The 25,624-nt window shown below is 38.8% G+C and overlaps 2 protein-coding genes and 1 pseudogene across 2 annotated transcripts in view; 2 read left to right on the plus strand and 1 right to left on the minus strand.

Annotated features, from left to right (window-relative positions):
- LOC110223113 (uncharacterized) overlaps window positions 1-14,510 on the minus strand; it is a 37,678-nt gene extending 23,168 nt beyond the window's left edge. The window contains exons 1-2 of the mRNA XM_078152934.1: window positions 14,054-14,510; window positions 9,247-9,398 (exon numbers count right to left, since the gene is read on the minus strand). Of these exons, the coding sequence (XP_078009060.1) occupies window positions 14,136-14,510 (375 nt within the window). The 3' untranslated portion in view covers window positions 9,247-9,398; window positions 14,054-14,135. The remainder of the gene's footprint in view (window positions 1-9,246; window positions 9,399-14,053) is intronic.
- The window catches only part of WIPI2 (WD repeat domain, phosphoinositide interacting 2), a 36,297-nt gene continuing 25,172 nt past the window's right edge, over window positions 14,500-25,624 (plus strand). The window contains 2 exon segments of the mRNA XM_021008441.2: window positions 14,500-14,582; window positions 21,532-21,614. Coding sequence (XP_020864100.1) covers window positions 14,509-14,582; window positions 21,532-21,614 — 157 coding nt within the window. The 5' untranslated portion in view covers window positions 14,500-14,508.
- On the plus strand, window positions 22,238-23,007 carry LOC144457177 (cyclin-G1 pseudogene; annotated as a pseudogene).

A 25,624-nucleotide genomic window follows, 5' to 3' on the forward strand; every position in this document is an offset into this window, starting at 1 on the left:
CTCCAACATAGCCAAACTGGCCAGCTAGTTTCCTTACAATTGGCATCATAACCTCACCTCTTTGACTTTCCATAGGTAGTCCTCCATATCAGGAATGTGCTTCCTTCTTACTTCTGTTCCAGTATCTTTGCCAAGAAAGACCCAAATGGAGTCACAAAGAGTTGGGCATGACTGAACAACAAAAGCTCAGTCCCTACATAGTATCTGTCCAACCAAGTTCACATCCAAAGGTAATATCACTCCTGGATAAGTCCTTGATTCATCTACTGCTGGGCAGGGGTCGCAAAGATCACTCCTGAAGGTCACTTTGCTCCTGGAGGTAGTGATGTTGGCAGTGCACTGACTGCAAACCTATAATCTGGAATCTCATATAGTAAGTGCTTAATAAATGCTAGTCAACTGTCTGACTAGTCACATTACACCTCTCTGCCTCCTAATTTAGCAAATAGTTCCATGATCATCTTTTAGGCTATGGTTAGACTAACACAGAAGGAAACTACTAAACATCTCCCTGACAACTTGACTGATAATCTACACTTGTGAAATTTTCCGTGAGGCTGGGAATGATACCTCTTTGAAGGTCTGCTTAATGGCTTGGATTAAGAAGAATTTGTTTTAGTCTGCTTCCTTAAGTTTCCTGACCTTAGTTCTAGTCAGGGCTCTTCCTCCTTCCTAAAAGCAAATGTTAAATGAGCAACATGCTTTGACCGACTCTCCTCTCCTGGAATGTGATCACTGAAGATTGATTGGCTGAAAACACTACCACATTTTACATGAACAATGAAATAGCTCACCAGACTTGTTTTTAAAGCTGGCACTAAAGAATATCGAGTTTTGAAAACCAGTCTAGTAAGCTCTTTTATCTTGTATCCTTGGAATGCAGGAACTCAAGAATGGGAAATCCAAATAAATACAAAAATAAGGGTTCCAGTTATTTTGATCTGGTATTCAGTTAGTCCTTGCCACTAAATAAAATGAAATAAAATAAAAACAACAAACAAAACTTTTTTTAAAAAGACCAAACCAAACACCAGGATGGCATTGCTGCATGAAAGAGGAGATTAAACAGTACAGAGACCTCACAAAGAGTTTTTTATTAAAAGTGTTTTCTATTTATTAGAGCTATTGTATTCTTTTCAGCCATCTGGCTAGTAAGACTACCATTTCCTCAGCAGCTCAATAGGCCCTTTCATCTCTGGATTTCAAGAAGTGTTTGGACATTAATAAATGTTTGACTACACCATAAAAATATTGGCTATTTTGGGGTGTTTTTTGCATCCATAGAATTGTTTTCAAAGGGTTTAGTGTCACTTAGATTGGTATATTCTAAACCAGACCTGCTCAACTTTGCAGTAGGCAGGGGCCAAAATTAAAATTGTCTTGGGCCACAAATAGGTTTTTAGAGGCAGACTGAGGATGGTTGGTTGCTTCGGTTCACGTGACAAACCGAAGCAAGGGTGCAGTGGCAACCCACCCACCAAGTTACATGATGGGCACAGCAGTGACTAGTGGGAGGTGGGTTAAGCAGGGCATGGACAAAGCACTCGTTACATCTTTACTTTCTTTTACATCTTCTACACTTTTCGTGGGCACCTGAAATTCTTTGGTGGGCTGCAAGTGGCCTGTGGGCCATATATTGTGCAGGCCTGTTCTAAACATTACAGATGTGGAAACTAGGGGACTGATAAGCTAAAAAATCTACTGGTGGTCTTGTAAGAGTCAGTAGTAGGCAGTCAGTCAATAAACTTTTATTAAGCACCTACTATGTGCCAGGCACTATGCTAAATACTGGGCCAAAAGAAAGGTAAAAGACTTTCTTGGCTCTCAAGGAGCTCAGTCTAATGGCAGAGACAACAAAGGCTAAATTAAAATCCAGGATTCCCTGCAGAAGGCAAGTCCTAGTCTTAGTTATATTTGTATCATTAATATTTTAACATTTAACATCATTAACATCCCTTTCTAATGCCTAGACAATCAACAAAACAATAAATCAAGTCCTAATTTGTAGCATTTGTCCATTTACAAAGTGTAAATGCTCACACTGAAAATTTAAGAATTAGGATTTAGATATAAAGGCTGATACTATAAGCAAACTGGGAAAGCAAGGAATTGTTTACCTATCAGATTTATGGAGAACAGAAGAATTCACTTCTAAACAGGAGATAGAGAACATTATAAAATGTAAAATGGATAATTTCAATTATATTAAATTGAAAAGTTTTTGCACAAACAAAGCCAATGCAACCAAGATTAGAAGAAAAGTATAAAATTGGGAAAGAATTTTTATAACTAGTATCTCTGATAAGGCCTCATTTCTAAAATATATAGAGAATTAGGTCAAATTTGTAAGAATACAAGTTATTCCCCAATTGATAAATGGTCAAAGGATATGACTAGGCAGTTTTCAGATGAAGAAATTAAAGCCATCTATAGTCAAATGAAAAAATGTTCTAAATCACTATTGATTAGAGAAATGCAAATCAAAACAACTCTGAGAGACCATATCACACCCATCAGATTGGCCAACATGACAAAACAGGAAAATGATAAATGTTGGAGAAGATGTGGGAAAATTGGAACGCTAATGCGTTATTGGTGGAGTTGTGAAATGACCCAACCATTTTGGAGAGCAGTTTGGAACTATGCCTAAAGGGTTCTAAAAATGTGCATGCCCTTTGACCCAACAACAGCACTTCTAGGGCTGTATCCCCAAAAGATCATACAAATGGGAGAAGGACCCACATGTACAAAAATATTTATAGCAGCTCTTTTTGTGGTGGCAAAGAATCGGACATTGAGGGGATGCCCATCAATTGGGGAATGGTTGAACAAGTTGTGGTATATGGAATACTATTGTGCTATAAGAAATAATGAGCAAGCAGACTTCAGAAAAACCTGGAAACACTTGTATGAACTGATGCTGAATGAAGTGAGCAAAACCAGGAGAACATTGTACACAGTAACAGTCACACTGTGCAATGACTAATGTTGACAGACTTAACCCTTCTCAGCAATGCAAGGATCTAAGACATTTCTAAAAGTCTCATGATGGGCAATGCTATCCACATCCAAAGAAAGAAGTATGGAGTTTGAATGCAGATTGAAGCATACCATTTGCTTTTTTTTCCCTTCTGTTTTGTTTTATTTTCTCTTTCTTGTGGTTCCTCCTATTGGTTCTAATTCTTCCTTACAATATCACTAATGTGAAAATATATTTAATAGGAATGTATACGTATAGCCTATATCAGATTGTGCGCCATCTTAGGGAGGGAGGAGGGAAAGGAGGGGGAGAAAAATTTAAAACTCAAAAGCTTATGGAAGAGATTGTTGATAAATCAAAATAAATTAATTTTAAAAAATTTAAGAACTAGTTCTCAAGAGCTGGTAAGAGCTGGCTCCAGCACACTCCTGCTTCAGACTCCCTCAAAAATGACAGTTAACTTTACATGTCCCTCAAAGACTCTTTCTGAAATGAGAGTTAACTGTCTCAGTCTCCCTCATCATGACAGTTAACTTTCCAAACCTCCTCAGGAAAGAAGCTCATCTGGTCTTCTCAAAAGGCCTCATACCTCATCCTCCAAAGGTGACAATTAACTGTCAATCTCAATCACCAAGATTCTCTATCTCTTTTCAATGTACAATAACAATACCCAAAGTTCCTGTGAGAGGTACCTTTTAAACTGAAAAGTATGTCTTGTGCACTTTTTTCCCCATGAAGAGGTGGTTGTTAAACATTTACTAGCATAGCCTTTGAAGACAGGTTTTGAGAAAACCCTTATTCTGTAGAGAAAATATTCTATGAAGACATTCTGGGGCAGCTAGGAGGCATAGTAGTGGCCTTGGAGTCAGGAGGACCTGAGTTTAAATTTGATCTCAGACACTTCATCTATGTGATCCTGGGCAAGTCACTTAAGCCCGATTGTCTCAAAAAAAAAATATTAAGACACTCTGAGGAGAATGCTTGAGAGCAACTGAGACACTTTAACTGCCATCCTGAGAGAACTGAATTGTAGGATTGTGGTTCCATGTTTTGGAGGGATTTAGAACTGTAACCACTGGAGAGAGAATGTAGTCACCTGAAGCACAGGAGTCACTCTGGATATGACTTTCCTTAGAGCCATTACATAGGGTGAATATTTATCTATTTCTTTGCATTATTTGTTACTGTGTATGAATTATATGGGCAAGTAACATTGATGTTTGTCAAAGGATTAGAAATCTAGAGCTGGAAAGAACCCTTGAAAGGACCTAGCAGTCTAACTCCCTCAGATGAGTAAAGCTGAGGCCCCAAGAGGTTAAAAGACTTGCCCAAGGTCACACACATAGATAGTAAGCAGCACCTCCAGGGCTTGAACTCAGGGCCTTTGTCTCCAAGTCCAGGGCTCTTACCACTGTACCACACTGTCTCCCACATGAAAGACAGTCTGAGTTTGGGGTTTGAAACTACAAAGGAGTAAACGTTTATGTAAAAAAAAGTTTCCCCAGTTTTACCCAGGTGAAGGCTCAAAGCTAATTAATGAATTCATGAGGGAGGTTTGCAGTTTTAGTCATTTATAAGGCAATATCAGAACTCACCCCTTGATTGCCTTTGAACCAGGTGAGAGAACAAATAAGGTAATAGAACAGTAGGAGGCTGAGAAGTAGGGGTTTGTATATTTGTCCCTGAGATCACCTGAGGGGTCTTATTCTCACCTTGCATCACATCCTTGTCCATGGGATTGCTACATATGGGGTAACATGAAACCTCACATGAACTTATAGCAGGGGAGGAAAAAGAAAGGAAAAAAAGCAGTCCAATAGAACCAGATAATACATCAATCAAGTCTGCCAGCGTATGAAGTGCATCCATATTCCCCTACTTCTGCAAAGAAGGGAGAAAGGTCCATTCTTATATGTCTTCTTTGGAGCTAAGCTTGGTGATTAAAATTAGACAGCATTTAGTTTTGATTTTGTTGACCTGGTATAAACCCCTTGTTTTAGAGAAGGGGGAGAGAAAGAAAGAAACATTTATATAGAGCCTACTATGTGCTAGATACTGTCCTAAGAACTTTACAAATGTTATCACATTTGAGCCTCACAACAGCCCTGTGAGGTAGATGCTATTATTATCCTTATTTTAGAGTTGGGGAAACTGAGGCAAATAGAAGTGACTTGTCCAGGGTCACAGAGCTGGTAAACCTCTGATCTTAGATTTGAACTCAGTCCTAGCACTCTATCCACTGTGCCACCAGCTGCCTCTGAATTCTACAGTTAGAATTTGGGTGGAAAGAAGATGAAATTCAAAGAAGGGAAATCAGAGGAACAAAGGCTTTAGGGATAAAAATAAATATCTCTTGTGAGAGAGACAACGAGGAGACATTATAGCTAGAGCAGAGTACTGAGTAATGAGGTTGGAAAGATGGATGAAGTCAGACTATGGAGGGTCTTGAAAGCTAGGCAGAAGAGATTGGACTTGACACAATGGACAATAGGGAGCCATTGATAGGTTTTTGAACAGAGGATTAACATAATAAAGATGCTGTCTTAGGAAGGTTAGTCTAGCAACATTAGGCAGGATGAATCAGAAGAGGGGAGATTGGATAGAGAAAAGAAGCAAGAAGAATGGAAATAGTATAGGGGCATCTAGGTGGTGAAGTGCAATTGGCTTGGAATCAGGAAGACCCATCTTCTTGAGTTCAAATCTGGCCTCAGACACTTACTAGCTGTGTGACCCTGGGGAAGTTGTTTCGCCGGGTTGGCCTCAGTTTCCTCATGCGTTAAATGAGCTGGAGAAGGAAGTGACAAAATGCTTCAGTATCTTTAAAGAGTAGGAATAACTGAACAACATAGGATTTACAGAGGACTGTGGCTCTGTCATTTACTCCCTAACTAGCTATAGCAAAGTCACTTAACCTCCACGGGCCTTATTTCCTCATTTGTTAAGTTTGGGAGTTGAAACAGATGATTTCTAAGTCCTCTTCTCATTCTCAATTTATGACCCTACAATGGAGGTTTGGAACAGAATGACTGGAATGAAAGGAAAGGGATGAATTTGAGAGACATTTTGAAGGCAGAAATGACACCATTTGGCGACAAACAAAATAAAAGTTTAGGATAAAGAGTAAAGAAGAGTAAAGAATCAAAGATGATTCCTGAATTTCTAGGTTGAGAAACTGGAAGGATGGTGGGACCATTAACAGAAACAGGGTATGTGGGAAGGGCAGCTGACTGTAGATATTTGGAGGATAGGAACTATGTCTACTTCATCTTTACACATCTGTTGCACCACCAGACACATCACCTTACACACATGGATGCTCAAAACCAAATTGAATTAAAGTTAAGTTTTTGACCTATCAAAGCAAATCTGGAATAGAATTCTTAAACAAAGTCAATAGATTTGACTTCTCCTGAAAGCTCTGGTTTATTTACTAGACTTATTCACAACAACATTCCATTGTTTGTATGTCTAAAACCAACTCGTTTTCCTTTCCCTCCTTTTGAAGCAGTTTCTACTCACTCTTGAAGAAGCTCCTTCCCTCTCCCCTTCCCTAATGGCATCTTCATTTTCCTAGTTATTCAGGTTCCACACCTGAGTTTGTTTTTAATTTCTCTTTTCTTTACCCCATATCCAAACGGTCTGCAAATTGTTTCTTTTTCTTCCGTAATAGGCTTCTATCCATTCTTTTCCACTGTTTGGTTCTTTATCGCAGCAACCATGTGTTATTGTAATTATCTAATTGTTGTTTTGCACTTCTCTAGTCTCTTCATCTTCCATTCCATCACAGAATCACAGGATTTCAGGATTGAAAGGGATATCATGGATCAGTAGTGTCAAACAAATAGAAATGTATGCCTTTGGGCCATAAATCGCCTTAGAATGCCACAAATTAACATTGTGTTGTATTGTATTTTTATTTATTTTACTAAACATTTCCCAATTACGTTTTTAATCTGGTTTGGGATGCACTGGTTTGTGGGCTACAAGTTTGACACCTCTGTCAAAGACCATCTAGACCAGAGGTTCCCAAAGTGGACCATACTGTCCCTTGGGGGCTGCTGGAATGACCCAGGGGAGTGGTAGTGCAATTGGAGGATGTTGAATAAAAATAAAGGGGCAGTGGAAGCATAAGGAAAAAAGAGAAGAAAATTTTGAAAAAGCATTTGTATGTGTTTCATCTGTTGTGTAACAGAGTTAAAGTTGTAGTGATTACATTATTTTCCAAATAAATACACAAAATGCAAATTATAACCCATCAGTGGTCAAGTCAGGTTTATTTCTTTGTTCCCAGGTCATTGGCCTTAAATGTTTTTATTTATTTATTTGTTTGTTTTAACAAGCTGAATCACTTATTGAGCATATTTAGGAAAAGGTTTCATCCAGGGATCAAGGTAGAGACAGAAGGATGAATGACTCTGAGGAGGAAGAGTGACAGACTAGAAGTCAAATGGACTACTTGAGTATCTGTGAACTATTAATAGATGCTTTTTCTGAAGCCAGGGCAGATTCCAGCAGGTCAGGGAAGTACATCTTGGGTTTTCCTGTAGGCTGGTGATGACTCTTCTATTCTCTATCTTTATTGCATTCATTATCTTTGGTCATATCAATGATATCATCCTTATTGATTCCATTTTTTTTTGGTAAAGGTTCTTAAAGAGTTTTTTGACGTTTTCTTTTACAACTTTGGTCCGTCTGTAAAGCTCCACATCACGGTCTCTGTCTCATTTTGAATGTTATGTGTAGAAAACATAACATATTTCTGTGCATCAGCTTTCTCCACATAGATAGTATTTTCTCCTTCATAATCCAATTTTAGCACATTATTTTTTTTCTGTTTTATTAGCAACCAATAAATGTTGGATACATTTTCCATCTTTAAGGAGGTACATGTCAAATAGGACATCATGCTCACGCACTGTCATACTTTTTATGGACAGCTTCAGGTCACCCCCATCCTCTATCCGCTTCTATACACTTGAAGCCAAGTAAATGGAAAACCAGAAGCCTTAACAAGCAAGTGTTGGCAGGCAAGCATCTTGCCCGTTGTCGGGAAGTCCAGCGTGCACTGGCAGGAATATGTGCATGTAATGACTTGTTTACAATATGATACCATACAGTTACATGATACAATACTGCATCATCAAAATTTTGATGCAGGAAAAGCCACAAATTTACAATAAATTATTAAGTTTAAGATGTGCCATTTTAAAAAAATTATATTTTTTGAAATGGTGCAAATTTTTAAAAAAGTTAAAGGCTTAAAGATTTCCAGGGGTGTATTGAGTAATTTTTTTTAAAGGGGGCGGTAGGCCAATCTCTGATTTAGAGAACCTCTGATTTAAACCAACTTGTACCTGTAGAAGAGTCTCCTACACAACTTCCTCAATCAGTGATCATTCAGCCTTCACTCAAAGACCTTTAGTGATTTCCAATTTATTCTCTCTATATCTTGTTTGTATGTAGTTACTTGCATGTCACCTTCCCCATTAGACATGAAGTCCTTGGGAGCAGATGCTATCTTTTGCTCTTTTTGTGCCTGGCACACAGTCAGCACTTAACAAATGCTTGTTGTTGACGTGGCTTCAGAGGAAGCCCATTCCACTGTTGGATAACTCCAACTGTTAGGAAGTTTTCCTTTACATTAAGTATACATCTGCCTCACTGCCATATCTGGTTTGCTACTAGCTGTTCCCCATGAAGTTCAGTTAGTAAGTATTCATAAAGTGCCTACTATGTGTCAGACACTCTGCTAGGCCCATGCGACATAAAGGCAAAAATGAAAAAGTCTCTGCCTGCATGGGAAAACAACACATACATGTATAGAGGGGAAAATATACATATACAAAGTAAATATGTTAATTTAGTATGTGTAAAAGAGGCAATATTAGCTGGGAAGAGGGATCCAAAAAGTCCCAATATAAGAGGTACCACTTGAGCTGAACTTTGAAGAAAAAGAGGGATGCTAAGAATAAAGGAGTACATTCCTGGCCTAGGGAGTAAGAAGTTACTCATACAAAGGCACAGATATGTGAGATAGAATTCTGGGTAGCAAAACTGGGTAGGTAGAACATACCTCCACTACCCTAGGACAGGCCCTCATCACCTCATGCCTTTACTACTGCCATAGCCTGCTGGTTGATTTCCTTGCTTCAAGTCTCTCTTCAGCCAGCGTGTGCTGGATCCACCTCTTGCCTGCTCTCGACAGCTGACTGTTAAATTTTCATTGTGAGCATTACACCTGGGAAATCAGCAAAGGCTTGACTTACTGTTTTGTTGATCATCATTCTAGACCATAGATTCCCAAAGCCGGCAATACTGCTCCCTGGGGGGAGGTGGAATGATCCAGGGGGCAGTTGTAGTCTCAGGGGCAGTTGTAGTCTCAGGTGCAATTGAGGGACTTTGAATAAAAATAAGGCGGCTGTGGGAGCATAAAGAAGAAAATTTTGAAAAGCCACTCATACATGTTTCATCTGTTGTATAAGAGTTAAAGTTGTAGTGATCACATTATTTTCCAAATAAACACACAAAATGCAAGTTATAATTGGTCAAGTCTGCTGAGACATCTTAACAAGCAAGTGTTGGCAGGCAAGCATGGCTAGCATGCACTGGCAGGAATATGTGCATGTAATGACTTGTTTACAATACAATACTACAGGGTCACATAACATAATATTGGATCATCAAAATTTCAATGCAAGAAAAAAACCACAAATTTACAATAAATTATTACATTTAATATTAAAAAAAAATTTTATATTTTTTTGAAATGACAAAAATTTCCCAAAAAAAAATGTTAAAGGGTTTTAAAGAAAGTAGATTCCCTGGGGGGCACTGAGTAATTTTTTTTTTTGAAAAGGGGGCTGTAGGCCAAATAAGTTTGGGAATCTCTGATCTAGACTGAAGAAAGTGATGGAGAGAATTGTTAACAATGCAGATTAAACTTAAAAGTATATCATGTATACTTCCTTCCCCCCTCCCAGAGCCAATTGTTAAAGTTACCAGCACACTCCTTTCCCCATTCCAGTCCATCCTCTTCTCCCAGCTGCCAAAGTGAGGTTCCTAAAGCACAGGTCTGACCATGTTACCCAGCCCCTCCTCCCCCACTCAATAAACTCCAGTGGCTCCCTATTAAATACTTCATGATCAAATTTACATCCTTTGTTTTGCTTTTAAAGCCCTTTACAATCTGACCCCTTCATACCTTTCCAATGTTCTTACACTTTACTTTCTTGCTGTTCCTTGCACATGACACTCCTTCTCCTCCCTCTGCCTTTTCACTGGCTATCCTCCATTCTTGGAATGTTCTCCCTCCTTACCTCCAAGTCCTAGCTTCCCTGACTTCCTTTAAGTCTGAGCTCAAATCTTAACATCTTTAAGAGGCCCTCTGCAGTTCTCCCCCCCACCCCCACCCTACCCCCCAAGTCCCAACATCTCCCCTCTGAGATTACCTTGCATTTATAGATAGTGTATAGATTGTGTATGTACACAGGCATAGGTCATTTCTCCCATTCGAATGTGAGCTTCTTGAGGGCAGGGACTCTATAGGTTGGCCATTTTTTGTTTGTTAGTTTTTTGCCTTTGTTTGCATACCTAGCCTTAGGACAATTCCTAGCTGTAATAGGTCCTTAACTTGTTGATTAAATTCCTGGTGAATAGGGATTCTTTGTACTTATTTCCACCACAATAACCTAGGTGGCCTAATAAATGCCTGATAATTGATTGATGGATCGATGGATTTTTTTCTTCACTATTCTCCCTAGATTGTAAACTCAATAAGGCCCAGGGCTCTTTCCCTTTTATCTCTTTATTCCTAGAGTTTAGCACTTGGTACGTAGTAGGCACTCAACAATTGCTGATTAATTTGTAATGAAAGGATAAGAACATTAGCAATACAAAGCCAAAGAGAGGTAAATGAGGACACGAAGGTTGGGTACTGTCTAGCCAAAAAATAAATACCTTAGTTTTAGCCACCTATAGTCTCAAAATTCAGGTCCTCTGGGAAAGGGAAAACTGCCAAAAGAGTATTCAGGAAGCTTAAGGCAAACCTTGCCCCCTGAACAGAAAAGTCCAGCAAAAGGGATTCTCCCAGTTACCTTCTGTCAGAAGTTTGGAAAGGACCCCCTTCTTGGTCAGTAGCATCAGTAATCTATCCTTCCAGTTAATTTCTGTCGAGACACCTCAACAACAGGGCAGGAAAGTATATGCGTGGAAGACCCTAAAGTACAGGGAAGGGGGCTTTCACAAGGAAAGCCAAGAAGCCCAAGCATTTGTGACATTCCAACTGAAACCCGAGTTTCAAGCCCAACACATTTTGCATGCTGCTGTTCCCAAGCACTAATCCAGCGATTCTAGATCACTGTGGTGAATGATAATTTGAGGCTGGGAGACTGCGTGAGAGTCTTCCCTACTTCCAAAAAAAAGCAATATACATGGTTCTAGAGTGTCTTCACAGAGAGCCCCCTGGAAAGAGAAATGCTTTGGAAGGCAGATATATAGGGGAAAGCAAGCTCTTCAACATAGCCTTAATTTCCAGCTCTGCCTCCCTAGAGACTTACGGGAATTTTTCCCTTGGGTGAGAGGATAGAAAGCCTCCATCTTGGTGTATCTCACTCACTCTCATTGGAAGAGCTCATTCATTCTGTGTATTTTCTGGCATATTCTCATCTGTATAACATCTCTCATTTCTATATCCTGTCTGCCTGGATAAATGAGGTTACTCAATATTCACTATCTGTGAAGGTCTTTTGTATAACTAGCATTTGGTGGGAAGGAGTGAAGGCAGCAAGTGTAAGATTGGGGCTATTCCTTCCCTTTTAAAGGCCAGAGATCAGGGAATCTTGTAGCTTTGTAGCTTTTGAAACTAAAAAAAAATCATTCCCCTAGACAATTTAGGAAGGGGAGCAGATAAATATAATTCTAGTCTGGTACCTCTCTTTCAGAAAACACAGTAGCCAGGCTTTTTGTCCTGCTCTCCTCCAGGCAAAAATCAAAATTTCCCTTGGGGAAGGTTAGGCAAGGTACCAGAGATAGCTATCAATGCCTCCTGAGAGCTGCATTTAGACAGCCCGTGTGAATACACACACTTTATATGGGCAACATATAACTCATATAGGTCTACTAACACAGAGATGGGGAAACTTCCTTTCCAAATGATGTTTCACTATGGTCAGCATATTAGATATTGTTAAGTCTTAGATATTGACTTGTAGAAAGAAACCTGGCAAGGCTGAATGTGGACAACCAAGATTCTAATTCTGTCAACCAGGGGCTACAAGTTTGTTTTCTAGGGCCACGACAAGAGTCTGCAAACCTTCTTCCTCTTCAAATTAGTGTGGAATTTTCTGTCAACTAAGGGTCCTCCTACACAAGGCCTATCTCAATGTTCTGTTTGTCTTTCGTCTGTAAATTATTTCTTATTTATCCCGTATGTACCTCACTTTGCATATATTTGTTTCCTTCTTGTCTCCCCACTAGATTGTAAACTCCTTGGGGGCAGGGGCTGTCTTTTGCCTCTTTTTGTAACCCTAGTGCTCAGCACAATGCTTGGTACATAGCAGGTGCTTAATGAATGTTTATTGATTGATGATTCTTTGCCTATTAAGTAGAGAACTAGAATGTTCTAGCTTGGAAGGTTCTAAGCACAAAAGATTACAAATACAAGGGATTCCAGAAAAGGGCCAGGGCACTTGGGGATAGGAGTGTAAAGTAGGAGGAGTAGGGTATGACTAGAGCAGAGATTGCCTCTCTGATTTAAAAAACAACTACAACTAGAAAACCTGAGGTTTTTCTAGATTATAATAAGAAACATGAGGCTAAAGACTGTAGGATGAAAATGGAATTCATTGTAATGTTGGGGTGGACAGAAATATTACTGTAGAGATTTTGAGATGAGCTATAAGGATTGGAGTACCCTGACCTTTTATAGGCTCCAGAATTTAATGCTGGAAAGTCTTTTAGGGAGCACCTAGTTCAATAGCTTCCTTCATTCTAAAGGTGAGGCTGCTAAGACTCACGTAAAAAGGCATCGTAGTATTGCAGGAAAAGTGTTGGCTTTAGCTTTAGATCTTAGTTTGATTCTTGATTCTGCAGCTTCCTACCTGTGGGACTTTGGGTCTCAACACTTATACTCTTTGGCCTCAGTTTCCTAACCTATAAAATGATGGGGCTGAGCTAAACTAAGCTCTAAGGTGCCTTCTGGCTCCAAATCTACTGTCCTGTGACTTTCCCAGTCACACAGGTAGCCAACTGTGTATTGGTAATTTTAACACATATACTCTGAATCCAATGAATGCTTTACTTTTCTGTTCTCTAGACTTAATATTTTCTAACTTATTTATGCATTTGCTTCTCTCACCTCCCCACCAGAGAGTAAGCCCCTTGAGGGCAGGACTTGTATTTTGCTCCCTACATTTTTTCCTAACTGCTTTGTAAATGTTTGTCGAATTGAATCGAACACTCCCCAGTGGCTACTAATTCTTTATAGGTACAGGTCTCACGTTCCCTGAGTGACTGTAAACAGGTCAAAGGCTATGTCTTCTACTTCTTTTAAAAGATTACATCTTCTATTTACTGTGTGCCGGGAACATAGTAAGCAATTAATACATGCTTTTTGTTCCTTGATGACTTGACCTTTATCCTCAGCTGTCTGTACTTATATGAAACTATGCCCACAGCAGGCATCCTGTAATTATTTGTTGAATTAATGGACCACCACCATTTGCAAAGTCAAGCTAGACCACTTGCAAACTCACAGAATGCACCCGCTTTAGCTATAAATGGGCGCAGCGAGCAAGTCTATAGAACCCAGCCGTTCTTAATCTGGGTGAATTTTTACATCTTTATTTTCACTAACATCTAACTGAAATCCACCATTTCCTTCAATTTTGAATGTTGGCAATAATATTATTCTCGGCAGGGGTCGTCCGTAGACTTCATCAAGTTACCATATGACACACAAATTAAAGTTAGCAATTTCTGTTCTAGCTAAAACGTAAACACCCCCCACAGAGATGGAACAGTCGTCTCAGTTCTCAAAATCTCAATGCGTATGCGCCAGGGAGACCTCTCACTCACGCAAGCGCAGTTTCCCGGGCTCAGCGGCGCCGCTCCTCGAGATGGGCCACTGGACCGTGATTCACGCGTCGCGCGTGCGCACTCATGCAGAACCAGCGTCCTTCGCGGCCACCGTGAGCCCGCACCACACGCGTGTTGTGGCTATTGCGCCTGTGCGCGACCCCGGTCGTGTGCGGCCGTGGGGGTGGAGCGGCGCAAGCGCCCTGCGAGGTTTAGGACCTGGAGCGTAAACAAGAGACGGGAAGGGATGAGGCGACGGCAGAAGTTGGAGCAACGAGCGGCGGCGGCGGCGGCGACAGCGGGAGCAGGAGCGGCAGCAACAGCCACAGCAGCTGGAGGACCCACGACGGAGGAGACGGCGGCGGCGGAGACCGGGGCCCGGAGCCGACCCTGACTCCCTCGTCTCTCCCGGGCCCGGAGGTAGAGCGCCCGAGCCCAGGCCCCCCCTCTCAGCCATGAACCTGGCCAGTCAGAGCGGGGAGGCCGGCTCCAGCCAGCTGCTCTTCGCCAACTTCAACCAGGACAACACGTAAGGAAGGACCCCCGAGAGCTGGCGAGGCGGGGTGGGGGCTCCCTCAGGACTCGGTCTCCCGAGCGCGCAGCTTCGCTCGCCTCGGGCGTGAGGAGTGACTCTCCACCCAACCCCCCACCCCCGCAGCCTCCCTGCGAGGACTGGGGTGAAGGCCAGGCCTTCCCTGGGAGGCTGGCAGAGAGGTGGGGTGGGCCAGGGCCAACCACTAGAGCAGCAGGGATTATTGCTTCCCGGGGGTGGGAATCGATTCCTCTCTGTCTAGTGATTTCGTGGCCTTTTCCAGGTTAGGGATCGGGGGAAGGAGAGAGGGAAGTTCTGGTCCCACAGGTAATCTTTTGTGTGTGTGAATGATTGTGTGAAGTGTTTTAAAGTTTTTTGTTGTTTTTAAAGCACGGCCAGAAGGGGAGGTGTTCTTTGTTTTTTTCGGCCTCACTTTGAACCATAGTTCACACTGAAAGTTTTTCTCTGGAGTTTGCCATGCTGGGATCAGTCAAAAGAGTTGGAGCTGGAAAGGACCTTAGAGAATACGAGTCCAAGTCTTTTTTTTTTTTTTAAATTTCACAGATGAGAGAACTGAAGCTCAGAAAGGTTAACCTACTTGCTCAGAGTTACACAACTACTGTATCTGAGATGAACCTAGAACTTTCGGGCTAAAAGTCAGGAGGCCTGGGATTTTTTTCTCCACTTTTTCCACTTACAGGTTGCCATCATTTTGTAGAAGTAGCTAGTGAATCTGCTTTTTCGTACATAACTGAAATCTGCCCATAGGCAGGAAGGAAATTAGTAGTAACCTTGGTACATTAAGTATTGGACTGGGAGTAAAACTGTAAGTGTATAATAAGTAATTGGGGCCATTATTTTGGTGTCCAGTGAGAATCTTTTTTTTGGAATCATTATTTTGGAGTCCAGGGAGAGGCTTTTTGTTTAGAGAAGATGTCATAGGGAGCAATGGGACATAAGCCCTTAGAGGTGAAAGAAAAAAGACACGTTATGAAATTCTTCAGATGATGGTACTGAGGATCTGTGAAGATAGTTAAGAGGTGAAGTTGCTGAAGAAAGGAGGATGACTTGTGAGACTAGGAGGGAGGAGGGCCATCTTGAGAAGTGAGTAAGAGGAAATGATGTAAGGGTGGTGGTAGTGGAGGAGTAAGTCATTTGACTCTGTCCAGAGTAATTGTTGGTCCTTGGATTGAGTTTGTTTTACTGAATGTAATCAATAGAGTAGTAAATTAGAAATTGCTCATTTCAATTGTTAATTGAGTCTAGAAGGAGGACTCTGCACTGAATAGGAGAAATAGAGCTGCAAAATTAGGTTAGGATAGTTGGTTACATGGATTAGACAGAATCATACATCTGGGCCGGGGACTTTGAAGATCACCTAATCCAAACCTCATTTAATAAATGAGGGAACTGATTGGCTTAGGAAAGTAAAATATTTGGCCAAGGTTACTCAACTTGTTATTGGCAAAATCAAAACTATTAGTCAATTAATCAGCATTTTAAGTACCTGCCTACACTGTGCTAAAACCAGGGTCCCCAGGTTTATAATGTAGTGTTCTTTCTGTTAATGTTATGGTTCCTCTACTGTATTGAATAGTCTAAGAACAGTGGATTTACAAACTGTAATGTCTGGAATTTTAACTATAGGCAAGGACTTGCTGCAACAAAAAAATTCATGTAAGCAAAGAATTGAGACCTTTTCATGACCCGGTATTTTCAGCCAGTATTCTGTATAACAAGTTTTCAGTACAGCAGAAAGTATTTGGGCAAAGTTTGTTACATATTACTTCTGTTATTCAAAGTAACAGCAAATTGTAATTTTGAAGCCTAGTAAAATTAACATTCGAAGTCATTAATATTTTGAGTGAGATGAGAAACAATATTACATTCACAGGCCTTAGGTAATTTATAGAATTTTCAAAATTTTTATAATAAGTACTAAATTTTGGCTGTATCTATCTCATTATGTCAGGACTCAGTAATTGCAAAGCATTCTTGTTGCTTTTGGGCTGCCAGATTCTCATCTGCAAAATGGAAATAATATGTGCAACACCTGTCTCACAGGGCAATTTTGAGATTAAAAAGGAAAAATGTCTTTGTAAGTTAGAGAGATCCTATCCTATTGGCCTGGTCCTATACCCTTCATAATCACATGCTATTTTTCCTTTCAGAATAATCCTCTAAACTGTATAGAAAAAGTTATTACCTGTGATCCATGGACCCTCTCCACCCCAGGTGTAGACTTCTAACTGAAATTTAACATTTCCTTTAGTTATTTAAAAACATTCTGAGAAGGCCTCACCAGACTGCCAGAGGGTCCTATGACACAAAAAAGCTTAAGAATCTCTGCTCCTTCAAAGGGGCCTTTGAAAAGATATTATAGGGAAGTATTCTGTGGCTCTTTTGCTCTTTATTTACTCTTAATCAGAAAGTGAAGAGTTTTATGTTATGGCCATAACTTTACTTCTTCATATTAGATTAAATAAGATTAAATAATATAAAGGGATAACCCCAAATAGCTGAATATAGAAACACCTTTCAAGTTTTTTTTTGTTACTTTTTATTAAAGGAACAAAAGAGCACTTTTAGAACAAGGAATGTTAATCTTTTCTAGAGGCCATTGCAACCCACCAAATTCACTAATTTTTTTCTTCATTTAAGGAAATGAAGTCCTATCCTCAAGTATGAATCATTTTTTGTTCTACTTTTTGTCACTTGTTCAAGGTTTGCTAGGATTTTAGATAGTTAACCTTATCTTGCCCTTTTCATCATTATAATTGTCTATTGATCACCTGAGTGGAAAAGAATTTATTAAGAGCAAGACAATCCTTGTTTTCAGAGAGCTCACAAATGTAGTTGGGAGAGAGACTACCTCGAAGAGGTTACAGCTATGGGGCAGGTGGCTTGGGGATTAAGAGGTGGGAGTGTGTAGCAGAGGGGCTGATAAGGCCCTGTGTCTAGGTGATCCTCCAGTTTATTGTGAGTTAGTAACACCCAGTTTATCGAAGTGTTATGTGTATCTTTGTCTGCTCCTAAGGAGCTTACATTCTAAAGAGTGAAGACAAGAACATCTATCAGCATTAGCAGATGAAGATTTATACATATATACAGCATATACTTATGAAGTTAATAAGTATAAATAACTTCCAGGCAACTGGGATCAGAAAATACTTCTTAAAGAAGGTGGTCCTTCTTGGAAGGATATTCTGTGATGCATAGGTGAAAAGGGAATGCGTTCAGAGGCACAGATCTAGTGGGGAACATTTTGGTTGGATCATAGTGCTGGCAGGAGAGTAATTGTGCAGTGAGGCTGGAAAGAGATTGGAGCAAGGTTTGTGAAGGGCTTTAAAAGCTTAAACAGCCACTGAAGAGTATGAGACAGAAAAGATCAAGCAGAAAAGAGCTTAAGGAAAATCACTTTGGTAGCTATGTGTAGAATGAAACAAAGGAAAGAGCCTTGAGAGCTAGAGAGACCAATTAGGAGGCTGTTGGCAATAATAATATAGAGGTGATGAGGACGACCTGAATTAAGGTGCTATGAGTATAAGGCTGTATGAGTAGAAGAGATTTTGGTGACTTATTAGATTAGATATGTGGGGAATTGGATATGTAGGGTGACTGACAGAAAAAAAGTTTCGAGGAAGGATAGGTTTGGGATGAAAGATAAATTTCATTTTGGCCATATTGAGTTTTTGGTGCCTGTGGGATATCTTGATTTCTCCCCCTACCCCCAATTTGTAATTAGTAACTTTTTATGTATTTTAACTTTTTTATTTTGAATTTTTAAAAACCACCAAATAAGCATGTATGTGTGTGTATGTAGAGCAGAAAGAATTGCACCTGAAGCTTCAAATCAATGTCGCATAATTTTGCTTTTGTTTTAAATATATAATAAATTCAACATGCTTTTCAAAACAGTCCTGCTTGTCTGCATTTCCTACTGACCTCCCTTCCATTCTGCTTCAATGATCCTCTTGTTTCATTTTTAAAATTTTTTTTTTATTTTTATGTTTTATTTCTAGGCAGTTGGGGTTAAGTGACTTGCCCAGGGTCACACAGCTAGTAAGTGTCAAGTATTTGGTCTGAGGTCAAATTTGAATGCAGGTCCTCCTGACTTAAGGGCCGGTGCTCTATCCACTGCCCCACCTAGCTGCCCCGTGTTTCATTTTTTTTTTAACCCTGTTAGTAGCCTCCATCCACCTTCTCCCTCCCACCTTTTCTTGAAAGAAAGGAAAACAAAACTCCTGTATAAAATATAAATCTGGCCATGTATGTCTCATTCTGCACCTTGAGTTCATCACCTCTGTCTCTGGAGGTGGGTGGTGTATTTCATCATTGGCCTTTTGAAATCTTTGTTGATCATTGCATTGATCAGAGTTCATAATTATTCTTTCGAAATTTTCTTTACGATGTTATCTATAGATTGTTTTATTCCCTTCACTCTGTATCAGTTCATAGAAGTCTTTTAGGGTATAGATTTTCTATCCATTCCCCACTTCATAGACACTCCCTCAGTTTCTAGTTCTTTGCCAGTACGAAAAAGAGCAGCTGTAAATATTTTTGTACTTATGAGGCCTGTTCTTTCTTTGGAGTAGAAGCCTAGTGGTATCACTGGATCAAACAGCATTTACATTTAGTAATTTTTTGGGTACAATTCCAAATTGCTTCTAAAATGGCTGGACCAGTTCACAACTCCCAAGTGTATTCTGCTTATAGTCAGCTGTTCCAACAATTATTTATTCCTTCCCCCCCTTTTTGCCAACTGACAGTGATGTGAAGTGGAACTCCATAGTTGCTTAATTTACATTTTTCTAATAATGATTTAGACTTTTAAAAAAATTTTGGTGAGTGCGTATATCTTTGAGAGCTACCTGTTTATATCCTTTGATCATTATTGATTGGGGAGTGACTTTTGTTCTTGAATCATTTCCTAAAGTATCAAATATCAGACCTTTATCAGAATTTTCTGCAAAAAATGTTTCCAATTTAAATATTTTTCTAATTTTCATTGCATCAGTTTTGTCTGTGCAAAATCTTCAATTTTACATAATCAAAGTTATCTATTTTGTCATTTTTGAGTGACCCTTATCCCTTAATTGGTCATGATCTCATCCCCACACGTAGTTGTGATATGTATTTCCTTTATTCTTGTTTATGATATTACTTATTATTAATAATTAGCTTTTTTTGGTGAGGCGATTGGGGTTAAGTGACTTACCCAAGGTCACACAGCTAGTAAGTGTATGAGGCTGGATTTGAACTCAGGACCTCCTGATTCCAAGACCAGAGAGCTATTCACTGTACCACCTAGCTGCCCCCTGAGAATATTTTTATTATTTTTTTATTAGGCAATGAGGTTAAGTGACTTGGCCAGGATCACACAGCTAGTGTCAAATGTCTGAGGCTGGATTTGAACTCAGGTCCTCCTGACTCCAGGGCCAGTGCTCTATCCACTGCACCACCTAGCTGCCCCCATAATACAACCTTTTATAACTAAATCAGGTATCCATTTGGAACTTAATCTTGGTTTGTACTGTGAGATATTAGTCTAAACCTAATAAGCCAGCTTGCTTTCCAGTTTCCTAGCAGGGTTTTTTTTTCCCATAGTAAGACCTGCCCAGTAGTTGCGTTCTTTGTATTTATCAAACAGTATGCTTCTATGTTTACTTCCATGTGTTAGGTGCCCAGTCTGTTCCACTTTGCTAGATTTTAGCCAGTATCAAATAGGCTATATTACTGCCTTGTAGTACAGTACTTTTAGTTGTAATTTTTTTGTTTCATTGATATGTAAATATAAATAGTAAGTTAAATTCGTATTCTTTTGTACTACATTGTAGTGTCATAACTCACATTTATGTTTCATTTTGCAGTCAGAAAATGCATTCTTGATACTTGTAACAACTTTGTAAAATGTAAAATTGCTAGGACAATTATTGTTCTCATTTTTACAGATGAGGAAACTGATGCTTAGGGGCAGAACTTTAATCTGGTTTTATTATTCCTGGTCCTTTGCTTCATCTTCTCTCTCTGTTTATATAGTCTAAGTTATGTTAAAAATTATTTATGACTGATTCTTATCCCATCTTTTGCTGCTTTATCCTATTTCCCCCCTGTTTTCATTTGTCATGTACTTTCTTGGTCTTCATTTTCTTCAGTTTAGTAATGTTTTGGAGTGCAGTAGTCATCTAATCAAGGCGGGGGAATCATTTAGGTTTCATTGATACTTCCCTATGTAATTTCCTTCTGTCTGTGTAGGTACTTCTAACCTTGGCAAAAGCTGTTTTGTTGGGTGATAATGTGATAAGTATATCACTCCAAAGCTGCCCCCTTGGTCCTTGGGTTTACTTATTTCGAGCCAACTTTCTGACACTGTACAGTATCCTGACACTTTTGTATAACACAGTTTACCAATTTACAGTGTCTTGTTGAACTATAGTTAGAGCTAAAAATCTTCCCCTGACCATAATATAATCATAAAGCATTTTTAGCCCACACAAACTCTCTCAAGATTATCTATTTTGTTAACTGCAGTTCCTTAACAAATGAGGTCAGGCATATCATAAGTATTTTTATGAATATCTACAGTTTCCTAACTGAGGGTATGTCACATCTTTCATACATATCTATTCTTTATCACCTCTCAGTTGCTATAAAATAGCAGTTTTTGGTGTGTTATCTTGCAGTTCTAATGGACTAGCACATAGGCTTGTTTGACAGTTCCAAATGGGAGTTAATTTTGCATGTTATCTCTAAGAGGCATGTGACATACTGAATAGAGAGCTGGCAGTCACATCCCACTTTTCACACATGACCCTGCCATGGTCACCCAATTCTTTTAAGATAGTAAGGTATGGAAGAGTTTCTTACTTTTTTAAAAAACCAAAACAATATGTGGAATTAGTTCATATCATGATTTGCCTTTCTTAATAATTTAATTCTTTTTCAGGTCCTTAGCTGTTGGTAGTAAATCTGGTTACAAATTCTTCTCCCTTTCCTCTGTGGATAAGCTGGAACAGATTTATGAATGTAGTAAGTATTCTGTTATTTTCCCCTCTTCCTTTTGAGTTTCACATCAGCTCATTTATTTTGCTGTCTTAAAGGCTCCTAGGACATTGTGAGTGTGGACTATCTCTGCTGAAATATTACTGTGAATTACTAATTTTCTTGTATCATGGCTTACCGTTTTGGTGTCAGTCTGTTTTGTGCAGTTAGGTAGTAGTATCTTAGAAATGACACCTTTGATGGTAAAAAGTTTCATAGTAGATGGAAATATGAACAGAAGGTATTTTCGAGTCCATATTCTCAGCTCGTTATGGGAGCTTGGAGAAATTAAAATTTTTCTCTCCCTACTGATAATTCCTATTTCTTCCTACCTGTTTACCAGTACTATCCATTCTGTTCCCCAAATAAGATTATTATATTTCTTTTAAGAATTCTGTTTTGCATCTCAGCACTTTGTGGCTTGAGACTGGCATCATTTTCAGCTCACAGGAATTGCTGCCCCAAAACCCTTTCTGTCGTCTCCCCCTGGACCCTTTTACTCTCCCCCGTATGTGATGTGTGGACTAATTTTTTTAGGAAAAGAAGAGGACAGGCCCTGGGGGGGGGGGGGGGGGAGGAGGCTTGCTACCAAGTAAGAGCCACTGAGGAGCTCAAGATGATAGAGGCACTGGTAACAACTGAAGCACAGAAACTGCTGCATCAGCTGAATGTTCTGTTGGAACAGGAGTCCAAATGTCAGCTAAAGGTCTATGGCTTTTTCTTTAGCTGTGAATTTACTGGACAGATTTCTGTCCAAAATAAGCCCAAACATCTTGGATGTGTAGGGTTAAGTTGCTTCTGTCTGTCTGTGAAATTGACAGAGGAAGAGAGAAATGTCCCATTACCCACTGATTTGATCCAAATAAGCCAGTACAAATTTATGGTTTCTGACCTGACAGTGGAAAAGAGTATTACAGAAGGTGTGTTGGAAAGTTAAAGCTACTACTGCCTTTTGGTTTCCACAGCTCTTATTCACTCATTCATGAAAACTTAACCATTTTTAAGGAGAAAAAAGAACCTGAGTTTTGAAAGACTGGAAGCTCAGCTTAAGGCATGCTACCGTGGGATTGTTTTCTAAAGCAAAACCTTCTTTTATTGGCATTGTCTATAATTGCATTGGAGACTCAAGCACAAAAATTTATAGAATTGACGGAAGGAGTAGGATGTCTTCAGAAACATTCCAAAATAAATTGCAGAGATCTGACCTTCTGGCAGGAACTTGTAGCAAAGTGCCTAACTGAATACTCATCAAACAAGTGTTCTGAAACCAAATGTTCAGAAGTTGAAGTGGATTGTGTCTGGGCACACTGCATGTCAGTTGAAGCATAGTTATTACAAAATTGCTCATATTCCAACAATCCCTGAAACTGGGTCTTTATAAGATTCTTATGGTGAAGAAATTCAACTATTTTGAAGGCTTATTTCACATCTGAACTGTGGACTCCAGTATTAGATTGGATTTAAGCTGTGAAGCCTGAAACATAGCAACTAGGTTGGCATTGATGCTTTCAGACTTGAGGGGAAAACATGCTATAGTTGGAAATTGGTTATGTGTGCTGCAGTTGGAAATGTGTACAGGGCTAAATTATGATCCTTTTTGAAACATGTTTGTAAAAACTAGAACTCAGACGTGAAACCCTAATATAGAATAAGGATGAGAGACCATATTGTGAATTGACAGTTAATATTGATCCAATCTAGTAGTATCTGGATCAGGTATACTTATTATAGGTAGTATCGATGGCAAGGTGTGATTGACTTTAATTGATGTTGTTTGAATTGTGATGCAACTTCACAAACAGATCAACTTAAAATGGTATGATGTACTTTAGTATAGGCAGGGTTATTAGTCTTTGAGGCAGTATAAACAACCTTATTAAAGCCTTATACAACTAGATAATCCAATAATTCTAAAGATTTATTTTTGTTTGGCATATTTTTCATTTAAATTTAATTATAAAATTCTGGTAAAGTTGTAGACCAGCATGTTAAATTTAAGTGGTCTTCAGCATTATCTTAGGGAACAAGTGATATGCTGTACACAGAGTTTTATACAGAATGATTTTTATCTCAATATCTAGACCCTTAGAAAAAAATTAATTTCTGTTGTACAAGCAACTTTCATAGTCTGCCAATCTGAAACCTCAGCAGTGCCTTTCTAAAGTAATATATGCCAATGCTAAAACTCTAGAGCTTTTAAATAAGCATTACTGTTGGCATGAAACTAGATTGTTAAAACTTTATATTTAAAAAGCCATGCTTATGGGATATACTGTTGTCATAATGCTCCTGTAACAATTAAACTTAGACTAAAGTGAGTTGCCTGTCCAGATTCAAGTAAGCAGCAATTTGATTGACTAATTATATGATAGTTGGCTAGTTGTAGATTAATTAATCTAAATTGACATAGGTTTGGGAAAGCATGTAATCAATCCAATATTTAGCTTAATTTCCAGAATAGCTATAAGTAGTTGAAATTTCCATTTGACATGTTGTGGGAAAAAAATTCTCTTTAAAGATGAACCAAAAACCACAGTATGTCTCGTATGTCTTATGCTTCATTTTGTAAAGCACTTCATTTTGCAGATGCCCTCTTCAGTTACTCCTAAATACCTGATTAATTGAATTTCCTTTCTAATTCATCAGTACAAACTTAGTTTGTCTGAAGTAACCTAACAAAGTACCATTATTTTCTGGTACTAAGAAAGTGACCTTTTGATAAAACTATTGAAATGGGGGAAGAAATTGTTTTACATACTAGAATGAATGTGAGATTTCAGGAGCCCATATGATGGATTTATTTTGTTTGTTAATTATGAACAGTAATTTTCTGGGTGGGTAAAAAACGGTGAAATGCACATTAGATATGTCTGAATAATGCTGTTACAGTGTTGGTGTTGTGAAAGTGAAACTTCTTAAAAAAAGAAGAAAGTGAAACTTCTTCACAGTAATCTGAGAAACCTCAATTTTATTTAACACTGGATTAGCAAATGGCCAATTTTGTTCTTCATTGTCCCTCAAATTGACCAATTTAATGACTTCCTTCTCTTGAATTATGTTGTTGCCTCTGGGGCACTTCTCTCTTCTTTCTCCACTCAGATTTTTCTGATAAAATAAAATTGACTGCTAACTTGACAGCATGTTAAGCCAAAGAATAGATTTCATGTTTTACAAAATGACGTGGTGAGATTAGGCTAAAAATGACTGTTTAGCTCTAAAGGAAAAATGAGCAAAGAACAATTGTTCTGTAGTTTTGCTTTTGTTTATTTTATTTGTAGGTATTCCTTTTTTATGTGGAACGTTAGAACACTATCTTTTTTTTCTTCTGTAAATTATTTCATTATTGCTTCCCAGCCCCTTTTCTATAAAGAAGCTAGGAACAAAGCATATTTTTTTTTTGTTTTAGGATTTAGTTCAGACTCAGAAAATTAGTTTTACTCATTACTTACCATTAGTATGTAGAAAAAATGAGTTGAAACCCCCCTTTGGGAAAACAAGATCTTTTTTGCTGTTTTTATAACAGATTCTTTTCCTTTATGTCTCTTGATCCAGCAGGAATTGAAAATTTTTGATTTTTTTTAACGAGCAATATCTATGGTTTGTCTTTCCTTGAACTGTTTACAAGGATATATCTCAGAATGATCACTATTAAAAAATACAGCTAAATGTACAAGGTTAATTTAAAAGCTAGATTTGTTGCTGTTTTCTTTTAATTCGCTCAACATTTTTGTCTTTGTAGAGACTTAAGTTGGTTGAAACTTATTTTAAATGTATATATGGGAATGTTGTAATTTAATTAACTGCTAAGGCAAATAGGTTTATATTTAAAGTAATCACTGTATAGCAGAATAAAAACCAGAATCCATCCTAGTTGGTCTAGAAGATGCCCTTTAAGCATATAGATAAGTTGGATGTCAGAATGAATACCTTAGAGATGAGCATGTTCCCTGCATGTATTTTACTTTGAGTTCATAATTGTTTCTGATCTAAGAAAATGT

This window comes from Phascolarctos cinereus, unplaced genomic scaffold (genome assembly GCF_003287225.1).
Source record: "Phascolarctos cinereus isolate Bilbo 61053 unplaced genomic scaffold, phaCin_HiC Scaffold_4;HRSCAF=312, whole genome shotgun sequence".
In the NCBI taxonomy this organism is placed as follows: Eukaryota; Metazoa; Chordata; class Mammalia; order Diprotodontia; family Phascolarctidae; genus Phascolarctos; species Phascolarctos cinereus.